Below are 11,988 nucleotides of genomic sequence, written 5' to 3' on the forward strand. Positions count from 1 at the left end.
AGTTGGTACCAGAGGAGTGGGATTGCTGCTCAATACCTGACTGTGTGACTTTGGCCTTCTGGAGCTGATTTTCAAGAGGAATATGGAAGGATTTTAAATCTTGCCCTAAGAGACACCTTGCATTACTGTAAGTTCAGCTGATGGAATCTTCTAGTCAGAGTTGAAAGACCTGAATGCGTAGTTCTTTTTTTTTTTTTTAACTTTTTATTTATTCATTTGAGAGCGACAGACACAGAGAGAAAGACAGATAAAGGGAGAGAGAGAGAATGGGCGCACCAGGGCTTCCAGCTTCTGCAAACGAACTCCAGATGCGTGTGCCCCCTTGTGCATCTGGCTAACGTGGGACCTGGGGAACCGAGCCTCGAACCGGGGTCCTTAGGCTTCACAGGCAAGCGCTTAACCGCTAAGCCATCTCTCCAGCCCCCTGAATGCATAGTTCTTAAGAACTATGGACTATGAGTTGGCTTATGAAGGTGAGAAAGAGCTATACCTGGACAGATTACTTTTTCCTTGGAAAATAAGCTTTATATATACCTTACTTGTGAGAGGCATTGGATCTGGGACCTCTTGCCTCAGGCCTTCTTGGTTTTCTGCAGCTGCTTCTGCTCAGATGTGAGAGCTTACAGTGACACTTAGGTGTTTTTCTTCTTGGTCTGATTAAATTTCTTGACAAAGACATGTGAAAATATTATTTTATTATTTCTTCTTCAAGGCTGCCAGATTGCATTTATGTTCTCTTTACTTGCTCCTGCACAGATGTTCACACCACATGTAACTAACAGATTCCTCCGAGGTTTTGGATACTAAACAAATTATAAACAATTCTGTAACCATGCTTTTACTGCCAGAGTTTCTGTCCAGCTGCCTCCACAGAAAATCACAAACATAGTGAAGAATGAGAATTATAGTGAATCTCCTTCAAACATCTATAAATTGTCATGAAAAATTATTAATATTATTTTATCAATACATTCAAGATATATTTTAATTTTATTTATTTATTTACATATGTTTATTTATATATTTGTATTTATTTGTTTTATTTATATTTTATTTTCTTCATTTATTGGCTTATTTTTGAGATAGACTCTCACTCTATCTCTACCAGGCATAAGGCTGGCCTTTGCAATACTTCTGACTCAGTTACCTTAGTGCTGGGATTATACACTTGATCCACCACCCTGGTTTCCATCTCCATTTCTATCTTCTACATAATTTGAGCTGCATTTCCTTTAATAAAATATAAATCACTTGCACAATCAAAGGAAGTTGAAAAGATAGAATCTTGGATTATGTTCCAAGTTACCAATCTAGACCCAATAAGACAGAAAAATTAACAAGAAATGATTGATTGTAAATTTATTAGTTAGCTAATGAGGATGAGTGAGTCAGCTACTGATACACAGACATATGTTACATGGCATCCCTTGGCAGGGAGGCTGTAGAATGGACTTGGGGCTGAAAGTCCTTCTGAACACCTTTAGTAAGTTCTGTGGGAGCAGAGTGAATGCAGTTCACTGAGCTAGACTTTGCATGAAAATACTATTTCATCTCAACCTGAAGAACGAGGAAAAAAAGTAAACAAGTCAGCCTGGCTAAGTTTGAATATTCCAGTCCTGGAGATAATTAAACGCTCAGTTATTATGATATCTGTGTATAGGAGTTGAGGTTACCTTATATCAACTCATGCTTTGTGGCAATTTTACCTAGATTACTTTTCATTTGAAAAATAATGCCTATTATTTTCTCATCCATGAACTTTTACTTAATGTTATAACCTGTTACCTATGACAAGCTAATCAGCAACATGTTCAGTGCCCTAGATATAGCAATTGGATAAGCAAAGGAATGTCACCCAAACACATGAACATTTTTCTCAAAACCCGAATGATGGATGTTTATTATATAAGAAGTAATAATGGAACAACTTTTTCCCCCACTAATTGTTGATAACCACTTTTGATCTGCAATACACAAATTCCTGCCCAATAAAGCAGTAAGCCCTTGAATGACATGGATTATTTTCACCTTTTGAAGACCAGATGTTTTTCTCCATAATTTTGACCAAAAGAAACATTTAAAAAATAAACAGGATTAAAAGATACTTACATACAAAAGAATGGAAGCCTTTTAGCTCTTTAGAAAGATTTGCAGCTGTTTTCAACAGCAATGAAAAGCCACAAAATATTTGAACAAATACTTAATTAGGACAAAATATTTAATTAGCAATATAAATCATGTTAAAATAAATAGTAAAATAAAATTGACATTCCTATATAACCTCAGTATTAATGGCTTTTAGCAATATTAATCTCCACAACATAAATTTCAGTTATATAAGTAGTTTGGGTGAAATAACTGAATACAATAGTAAATAGCAGTAATTATTAAGTCTGATGTTGCTTATGATAATTAAGTAAATTATGATATGTCAAAACTATCTAATTATCACACTAAGAATGGCTTAGATGCAAGTTGAATCATCTTCTTAAACAAGAGCTAAAGAAATCATTATTATAAACATTTTAGGTGGAAGAATTAAGAGTGGACATATATCAATGTTCATGTTACATTTGGATGTCATTTGCACTCATAAATGAAATGGAATGTCAGTCAATTTGATGATGTAATACAAACTGCCAGATATGACTTTCTGAGATAAGATAATCCTCGTAGAAATATCAATTTAAATGACAGAGGCAAACAAGCAAAGGAATTATAATCAATATATATGGAAGCCAATAAAATCAATGAACAGTAACACCCAACATTTTGGAGAAACTGACTTTGGAACTCAGAGGTGCTGGGAGTACTTGGCAGAATTTCAAAATGGTGTTTTCTTAACATCACAGTGAGAAAAACATAAATGAGTTATGGAAATTAGAGACACTATCGTTGTATAAGCTGCCAGCATCTCCCAGGAGCTGTTTGCTAGAGGAGAGTATGCCACTGTGAGGATAGTCTTAAGCTTAATGCTTGACAGTTTCAACTATTTCATTCAGGATAATTTTGGTTTACTTATAAACATTTTATGAACTCCAAGGTAAGATACAGCTATGAAATAAAACCAACATATAGTCATAAACATTTACTTCCTATGAACACACAATGATACAACACTAAGAAATTCCAACCCAAGATTATCTGTAACTCAGAATTGAGTATAGAGGGATCTATAGTATTTTATACAGGGAGTCGTTGTGGTTTGAATGAAAATATTCCCATAGCCTCTGGTATTTTGGTTATGCTTCCTACTTTTACGTATAGTAGGCAGAGCCCTGTTGGGAGAGTTGTGCCACTGGGGGCAGATCTTGAGTCCAAACCTAAGGTGTGTGACCAAAGTTAGCATGTGCTGCTTCATGTTTTGGCAAGCTCTCTACTGTGAATGTACTATGAAGTGAACCAGCTTCTTCTCTCGTGTTGAAGCTTTCCCTGGAATCTATAAGCCTGAAATGAACCCTTTATTCCTATAAGCTGCTACTAGACAGGTGTTTGTCCAAGCAATGAGGAGGTAACTGCAAGTCATTTGTAGGAATGTGATATCAAGCCTTTGTTGAAGATTTGTCAATAGGAATTGTTTTTTCCAAACATTTGCTCAGAAGCTTGTAATAGTTGTGGTACAGAGCACACTGAGTTCCTTCCTTCTGATGGTTCAATTGTGAACTGTCTGGATGAATTCAAGTATGATGTTCTTCAACTATGCTGAATCAGAGACAAAGAAGCCAATAACTTAATAAATAAAAGGGATCTATATTGCTATATCTCTGTTTTTCATCTTTTGATAGTTATTTGTGTTGGAAATCCGCACAGGTGCCTAAATTGAATGTGATCTTTTCAGTTATAATTTTCAGTAGGTCTCCAACTTAGAATAAATCCAATATGTGATCAGGTGACAATCCAAATATCACTTCCAACCAAAAACAAGTTTAGCTTTGTCAGCATACTAGTATAAATCTGCTTTTGCTACCTAGGATTATTGTACAAAAAAATCTTTTTTTCTTTTTCTTTTTTAGTATTGAACACTATTGGCAAAAAAGTATCTATTTATAAGTGACTTTAAAAAGTAAATACTAAGCCGGGCGTGGTGGCGCATGCCTTTAATCCCAGCACTCGGGAGGCAGAGGTAGGAGGATCACCGAGAGTTCAAGGCCACCCTGAGACTCCATGGCGAATTCCAGGTCAGCCTGAGCCAGAGTGAGACCCTACCTCGAAAAAGAAAAAAAAAAAAAAAAAAGTAAATACTAAATACTGAAATTTGTTAGATATAATTAAAAATATCTTAGGGTTTACTCTATGCACACTTCCCTTAATTCACTTTGACCTTATTTCCTTCTCCTACACCCTATTCCTTTCCTGATGACAATAGCATCCGTTTTAATTAATGTTCCCATAGTGAGCCGTGAGGACTAAGAGGGAAATGATTTCTAGGAAAAAGTATTATCATCTCTTAATGAAACTATGTTGTGTGGAAAGAGGGGACTGAAGACAGGACTGCAGCCATAGCCATTTTCACACCTATGTGATGATAAATCCAACATATGAGGAGGAAAGAGCCAAGACTTCAGCAGCAGAAACACAAAAGTCTTGATACATGGTAACAATTGCTGAACATTTGACTAAAGGACATTTCCTTTGTCAGTTTTGGATGCTTTTTTCTTTTTCTTTTTTTAATATATATTTTTTGTTCATTATTTATTTATTTATTTGAGAGCTACAGACACAGAAAGAAAAACACATAGAGGGAGAGAGAATGGGCACGCCAGGGCTTCCAGCCACTGCAAACGAACTCCAGACGCGTGCGCCCCCTTGTGCATCTGGCTAACGTGGGACCTGGGGAACCGAGCCTCGAACTGGGATCCTTAGGCTTCACAGGTAAGCGCTTAACCGCTAAGCCATCTCTCCAGCCCTGGATGCTTTTTTCTGTTAAATCCAAAAGTGTCATAAAAAATATTTTGTTCTACATTTTAGATTATAAATTTGATTCAGGTTGTAAGAGGGTCAAATGTTTATGAAAGTTAGTAAGAAGTCGGTCATCAGTGTAGAGCACTTGATTAAACACTGGTGGCTTTAGACAGGGGAAGAGGGAGGATGGAGAGATGGGGAGAGTGGGAGGTCTTTCATCCTGTGCTACTCAGGTTACCCTGGTGCTCTGCCAAGGACAAAGCCATCAAGCAGATGTAGCCAATCCTTCTTTTCTTTATAAGGTACCTATATCATATGAGCATTTCATTAATGCACTGAAAACTATACTAACTTAGATTCAGAAATGTCTTATAAATAGTCCATTATTACACACACACACACACACACACACACACACACACACACACACACACACAAAGAGAACAACAACAACCAAAAAAAAAAAAAACACTTGCTCTGCATTACAGTTTTCTTTCTTGGTTCTCTAATTAGGAATAATTTAAGAAACGGAGCACTCATCTCTCTCTATTTCCTCATCGTAGACTTAAGATGACCAGCTGTTCATGCTCCTTTTCCCATGCCGTCCCTACCATGGCTACTGTAGCTCCTCAGAGTGCATTTTGAAATAAACCCTTCTCTACTAAACAAAAACAGAAAGAAATGCCACTTTACCTATGTATGGGACTTTTAAAACATGGACTATCAATACCTTTATTTAAAAAGAGAATATTAGCCGGGCGTGGTGGTGCATACCTTTAATCCCAGCACCCAGGAGGCAGAGGTAGGAGGATCTTGGTGAGTTCAAGGCCACCCTGAGACTACATAGTGAATTCCAGGTCAGCTTGAGCCAGAGTTAGACCCTACCTCAAAAAATAAAGATAAAAAAAGAAAGAGAGGGAAAATTAAAAATAAAATGAATAAAAATGATCTTCAGACATGTTTTCATTATTGAAATATCAGGTTTTATTTGTTTCTCCATGCATTTATAAAATATGCAGAATGTTAAAATATTGATATTTAAGCAATCTATCATATTTTAACAATTTCCATTTTAAAAGCTTTTAAGAACTGTAAGGCACATATTTAGTACATTACCTGTCAGATGCAGACAATCATCTATGCAGCAGTTTGGCAATGTGCATAGAAAGAGGCAACTCTAGAAACAGGCTCAAGGCATCTCTGTTTGAATTAGCTTTGATTGGAATGCTTATCAGAAAAGTGAGGCTACTCTATCCAGGCACTTGGGCACACAATTTTTAATTTTCTTGAAAGAATAAACTTCTAGTGGCAGGAAAGAGATTTGATACTCCCCCTCTCCCGCCACACATACACGTCAACTTAGAATAAGCAAATTTAAACATTAATCAAGGAACTTATATATCATACATTTTGGTGAGCTGAAAGTCATTTTTATGGTAAATACTGGAAACAGGCAATTTCTACTAACATGGTAGATAAGCTGAAACTACAGTTCATTTGCACGTCTGATTTGATGTTTGATCCATTCCTTCCTTGTGCACATAAGAGAGAATGTTTCTGTAATCTTAATAAGCTATATACAAGCATAATCAGACATTGTTCAAATATTTAAACACTTGCACAGATCGGGTTATCTAGAAAGGGTTTTCAGGGCCTGACATAATTACATACTTCCAGTCCTGGCACCATTAAGAACTCTGTTTCTGAAAATAAAAGCCTTTTTTATGTAGCAATTCTAAAAGCCAGTGAGTTTGAGTTCTTCATATGTGTTTCACATACACGCTTATGCTAGATAAAATTCACATAAACATATACACCTACAGACAGAAACATGAAACAGAAAAAAATACTTACTATGCTCTTAGACAACATGCTTCATACAAAAATGTTTTGGCTAATAATTATTGGCAGTACAAACCCCTAACAGTTAAGAAGATAATAATAATGAATACTTGTATATGTGTATCTACCATTATAATTTGTATATCCCACATGTGTACAGATTTAGGCACATATATGTTTTAGTATTACATATTTTCAAAAAGAATTCTGTTATCAGGGCTGGAGAGATGGCTTAGCAGTTAAGCGCTTGCCTGTGAAGCCTAAAGACCCCGGTTCAAGGCTTGATTCCACAGGACACACGTTATCCAGGTGCACAAGGGGGCACATGCGTCTGGAGTTCATTTGCAGTGGCTGGAATTCCTGGCGTGCTCATTCTCTCTCTCTCTTCCTCTCACTCTCTCTCCCTCTCTCTAGTTCTCTCTCTCTCAAATAAATAAATAAAGATAAAACAAAACAAACAAACAAAACAAGAATTCTGTTATCAAACAATCTAAATAGTTTAAAATTTAACTTTGGAACAATGTTTAAAACTGTAATAATGAGGTAAATGTAAAATCTCTGATATAGAACAATGCACAAACACATATAACTGAAAAATACTCCAATAGAAAAGGAGTTTACGACCATAAGCATCAACTCACAACTGTGAAAACACAAATGAACCGCACATACAAGACATATTGTTAAATGTTTCTAATAAAAAGTGATATAAAGGGAAAATGAAGACATATTTTTGACCACACATCATTTTGACAAAATCTGTGGGACCTTGTAACAGAAGATGGCAATAGGCACATGTTAACCCTGATAATGCAAAAGTAAATTGACAGTTTTCTGGAAGGAATTGGGGTATTACTTATTCTATAAAATTATGATCCAATGTGCTTTTGACTATTAATTCTACTTCACTTCCTTTTCTCAAGAACATATTCAGATTTACCTTAATACTAGGTTGGCAAAGATGTTTGTCTCCAAGCTATTTATGATATGAAAGAAAGAAAAACAATCATCAGCAAGTAAGTTTTTCAATAAAGAAGTCTTTAAAAGATGAAAATTAAAATATGAATAATTATCTGTGGACACTGAAGTCAAATTAAAAAAAATTCTAGCCGTGCATGGTGGCACACACCTTTAATCCCAGCACTCAGGAGGCAGAGGTAGGAGGATTGCTATGAGTTCAAGGCCACCCTGAGATGACAGAGTTAACTCCAGGTCAGCCTGGACCACAGTGAGACCCTACCTCAATAAACCGAAAAAAAAATAAAACCTAAAATAATTTATATTTTCTTATATTTAACACAAGATATGCCTGCAAAATACTTTTATGTTACTCTTTCATTGCCCCAAATTTCTTTAATTAAGATAATTTTGAAAATATAATTCCTATAAACAAGGGAAAACTTTTGCTATTCATAAAATAATATTAGTATTATTTGTCAATTATTGTCAAATAATATTAGTATTGCTTGTGCTAGTAATATATGACACAAAAATTCCAATATATGGCTACAGGATAACTAAGAATATCAAAATAAAGTAAACAAAACAAAAAAAAATGAGAAAAATAAAAAGGTAAAGAGAGCCAAAGGAAAATCAACCACTAAATTTTTCAAAACATTGGTGTGAGTGGGCAGCACTTTTAAGGCAATGATTGAAATGCCAATAATTAATTGTTGCATCTTCTTCCAAATGTAGTTGAATCCACACTTATGAAAAGCCACCAAAATAAACCATGCTTTAAGATATCTAAAAAATTTATATGATGGGCTGAGAAAAGAAATGAGTTGGCTACGAGGCTGGAAAACAGTCCATGTGATATACATTTGTCAGTGAAATTCCAGTGAGTCAAGGCCAAAGGAGAATCTTCAAGAGTGACAAATCTCAGTGTAATAAAAGGAGGCATACGTTTATAAAAATAAAGAAACTTACATTTCTGAACCCTGAGATGTATCAATATATGCTGAGGATAAACAGGCTTCCTCTGTTGTATTCAAATGATTTTCATAAAATTGGTATTTGACAAAAGCTTAAAGGCACAATATTAAACTGCATTGATATGAAGAGATACAAATGAGGCCAATGCAGTGTCACCTGCATTGGAACGGGTTGATAACATAAGGAATGTAAAAGATTTGCTTATCCATACACAATTATACAAACAGAAAGCAATGAATTATAGTAAACACCTAGAAAATGTAACAAAATAACCCGCAGCATTATGCTAATGTCAAGCATTAGTAAAATAACCATACCAGTATATATATGTATGTGTGTGTGTGTGTGTGTGAAGAAATAGTCCATAGCATCATGCTAATGACAACCATTAGAAAAAAGTATGTGTCATGATATATAAATATATATATAAGAGAAAATAAATTTATCGTGGTAATGTCATCTATTAGAAAAATGACCATGATGTCAGGAGATATAAAAATATATATATATGTATAATATATATATATTATACGCACACATATATATATAAATATATATATATCTCCTGACATATATATGTATATATATGTGTATATACATTCATATAGTATGTATATATACATACATTCACGTATACAAGGTGATAGGAGAAATTCAACTATTTTCTAGTGCTAAAATAATTATTTCAACATGAAAGCATTATTTTTGGTGAATTCAGGCTACTAACTTCTAAACGTTTATTTCACACCCCCCAAAAAGCTTAAATGAAAAAAAAAAACATTAAATTGCTTTCATTTAAAATAAATTATTTTGCAATTTTAATTTTGAGCATATTTTCTTAGAAGAAATTAAAGCTAGCAGTATCATCAAAACAATAAAGAAAATATGCAATAAACACAAACCATAAAATATCCACCTACACTGCTATGAATATTGGATCAAAACAAGAACCATGAACATTGTGAAAACTGTAAGCCACGCACATGTGTAACATGGGTCATGCTTCTACAACACAGAAGAAAAGCCTTGGTCTACAAAACCTCCCTCACCAAGTGTACGGAATTCTGCCACCGCAGGGACGGCTGTGCGCTGCCGACTGTACCCGTGGCTGGCGGAGTAGGTGAGGTCAGGGTCTGTGGGCCAAGGCAATGTGGAGGGCTTTGGTGCCCAGGGTGCGACCATTCATCTCAGCCATAGCTCTGGCTGCCTCCTCGGGAGAAGAGAAGCAGACCAACCCAAAACCTTTGCTCTGCCCCTCTTCTTGCATTACCTTAACTCTGCTAACTGCCCCAAAAGCAGAAAACTCCTTTCTCAGCATTTCATCGTCTATGGTGTCATCAAGGTTTTTGATGTACAGCTTGGCCCCTCGGGATGCGCGGATTCTCGCCTTCCTCAGCTCCTCAAACCTTTCTTTTAGTTCTGCCTGTCGCTCTACTTTCTTCTGGGCCCTTCCTACAAAAACCGGCTGTCCATTTATGTTCTTTCCGTTCATGTCTTCCACGGCCCTTTTTGCAGCCTCGTGGCTGTCAAAACTCACAAACCCAAAGCCCTTAGACTTGCCACTCGGGTCGGTCATCACCCTCACGCTCTGGGTCTGGCCATACTTGCTGAAAATGTCCTTCAACCTCTCATCGTCCATGTCGTCCCCGAAGTTTTTGATGTAAACGTTAGTGAATTCGCTGGCTTGGGTTCTGAGCTCTGCTTCTCGATCCTTCCTGCTTTTGAACCTGCCCACGAACACTCTGCAGTCCCCCAGCAGCTGCCCGTTCATCTCCTCGATGGCCCTGTCGGCCGCACTCTGGTCCTGAAAGTGCACGAACGCGTAGCCCTTGGAGCCCTGCTCATCGCTCATCACTTTAGCGGACAGGATCTTCCCGAATGCCGAGAAGAGTTCGTAAAGGACCTTGTTATGGATGGATTTGTCCAGATTCTTAATGAATACATTCCCAATGCCTGATTTCCTCGCATGGGCATCGCGCTGAGACCACATGAGACGGATGGACTTGCCCTCAATCAAGTCAAAGTTCATGGTGTCCAGGGCCTTCTGGGCATCTGCCGGCTGCAGAAAGTTGACATAGGCATAGCCCAGGGAACGACGGGAAACCAGGTCCCTGCAGATGCGGATGGACAGAACAGGCCCCACCGCACTGAACTTCTTGAAGAGCAAGTCCTCAGTGACATCTGTATGGAGGTCACCCACATACAGAGAGGCCGCTCGGTATTTGGCTTCCACATTCATGTTTCATTCCTCACCACCGCAAGTCCCAAGGGTTCATGAGGTGATTCCTGCAAGACGGAAGGGCAATCAGCTCAGGCCCGGCTTAGGTGAGATGGCCGAGGGTCCCACTCAGGCCCAGCTTAGGTGAGATGGCCGAGGGTCCCACTCAGGCCCAGCTTAGGTGAGATGGCCGAGGGTCCCACTCAGGCCCAGCTTAGGTGAGATGGCCGAGGGTCCCACTCAGGCCCAGCTTAGGTGAGATGGCCGAGGGTCCCACTCAGGCCCAGCTTAGGTGAGATGGCTGAGGGCCCCACTCAGGCCCGGCTTAGGTGAGATGGTGTGAGGGTCCCACTCAAGCCCAGCACAGGTGTGAGGGTCCTCCCATTGGATTGAGCTACAGCTCCCCAGGACATGCAAAGTTTCTCCACAGAGACAGGAAGGCTGGGAGCCCTTGAAAAGTTGGTAAGCAACTTTGCCTCTCTCTGCAAGAAACTCTCGGAGAGCAGAGCACTTTCCTGGCCCAGCAATTTGCAGCATGCAAGGGGCAAGCAGGCGGATGGGCAGGCCCTCCATCTGCCTTCCCCACCCAGCAGCCCGGATCCCAGGTTTCTGGGTAAAAATAGGCCTGGTTTCGAGTTACCCGGCTCGGGCAGACAGAGCAGGGCGGGCCGCGCGGGAGGCCCGGGGTCCCGCGGAGAGCAGCAGAACCGCCCTCAGGGACCAGGCTGCCGCCCCGGGGAAGCCCGCCGACCCCCGAGGGACGCGCCCGCCCGCGAGCGGACCCGCGGCTGGGCTCACGGCTCACCGGGCGGTGGCGGGAACCCGGAACTGGCTGCGCTCCCGGCCGGGGGCTGTCTGCGCGGGACTTCGGGGGACGCGCTCCTCCTCCTCCCTGGGGCGGGAGGCGGCGCCGGCGCGGGGGAGTGGCCGGGAAGCGCTCGGGAGGGAGCCCGTCCAGCCCACCAGGACCCCCAGGTGGCCTCCCAGACCGGATGGACACATCCCCACCGCGTGCTGCAACTTTTGGCAGGGTCGCCACATCTTCCCCTGGCCACAATGCCCTCGTCTTTCTACTAAGGCCAACTTTTAAA

The 11,988-nt window shown here is 39.4% G+C and overlaps 1 protein-coding gene across 2 annotated transcripts; it reads right to left on the bottom strand.

The window, feature by feature from the left end:
- Nucleotides 1-9,322: 9,322 nt before the first annotated feature.
- Pabpc4l (poly(A) binding protein cytoplasmic 4 like) lies at nucleotides 9,323-11,755 on the bottom strand. Of its 2 annotated transcripts, none has more exons than XM_004655929.2 (2): nucleotides 11,703-11,755; nucleotides 9,323-10,965 (listed from the first exon to the last, which is right to left on the bottom strand). In XM_004655929.2, exon 2 carries the CDS (start codon nucleotides 10,916-10,918, stop codon nucleotides 9,806-9,808), a length of 1,113 nt encoding a protein of 370 aa, XP_004655986.1. In that variant the 5' UTR covers nucleotides 10,919-10,965; nucleotides 11,703-11,755; the 3' UTR covers nucleotides 9,323-9,805. The 2 variants fall into 2 exon arrangements, with proteins under 2 accessions (XP_004655986.1, XP_044987202.1); XM_045131267.1 differs by lacking the exon at nucleotides 11,703-11,755 and adding an exon at nucleotides 11,538-11,607.
- Between the last annotated feature and the right edge of the window lie 233 nt (nucleotides 11,756-11,988).

Source organism: Jaculus jaculus, chromosome 12, assembly GCF_020740685.1.
Source record: "Jaculus jaculus isolate mJacJac1 chromosome 12, mJacJac1.mat.Y.cur, whole genome shotgun sequence".
In the NCBI taxonomy this organism is placed as follows: Eukaryota; Metazoa; Chordata; class Mammalia; order Rodentia; family Dipodidae; genus Jaculus; species Jaculus jaculus.

Coding starts and splice junctions, on each gene's coding strand:
- Pabpc4l (XM_004655929.2), bottom strand. CDS start 10,918: ATGAATGTGGAAGCCAAATACCGAGCGGCCTCTCTGTATGTGGGTGAC.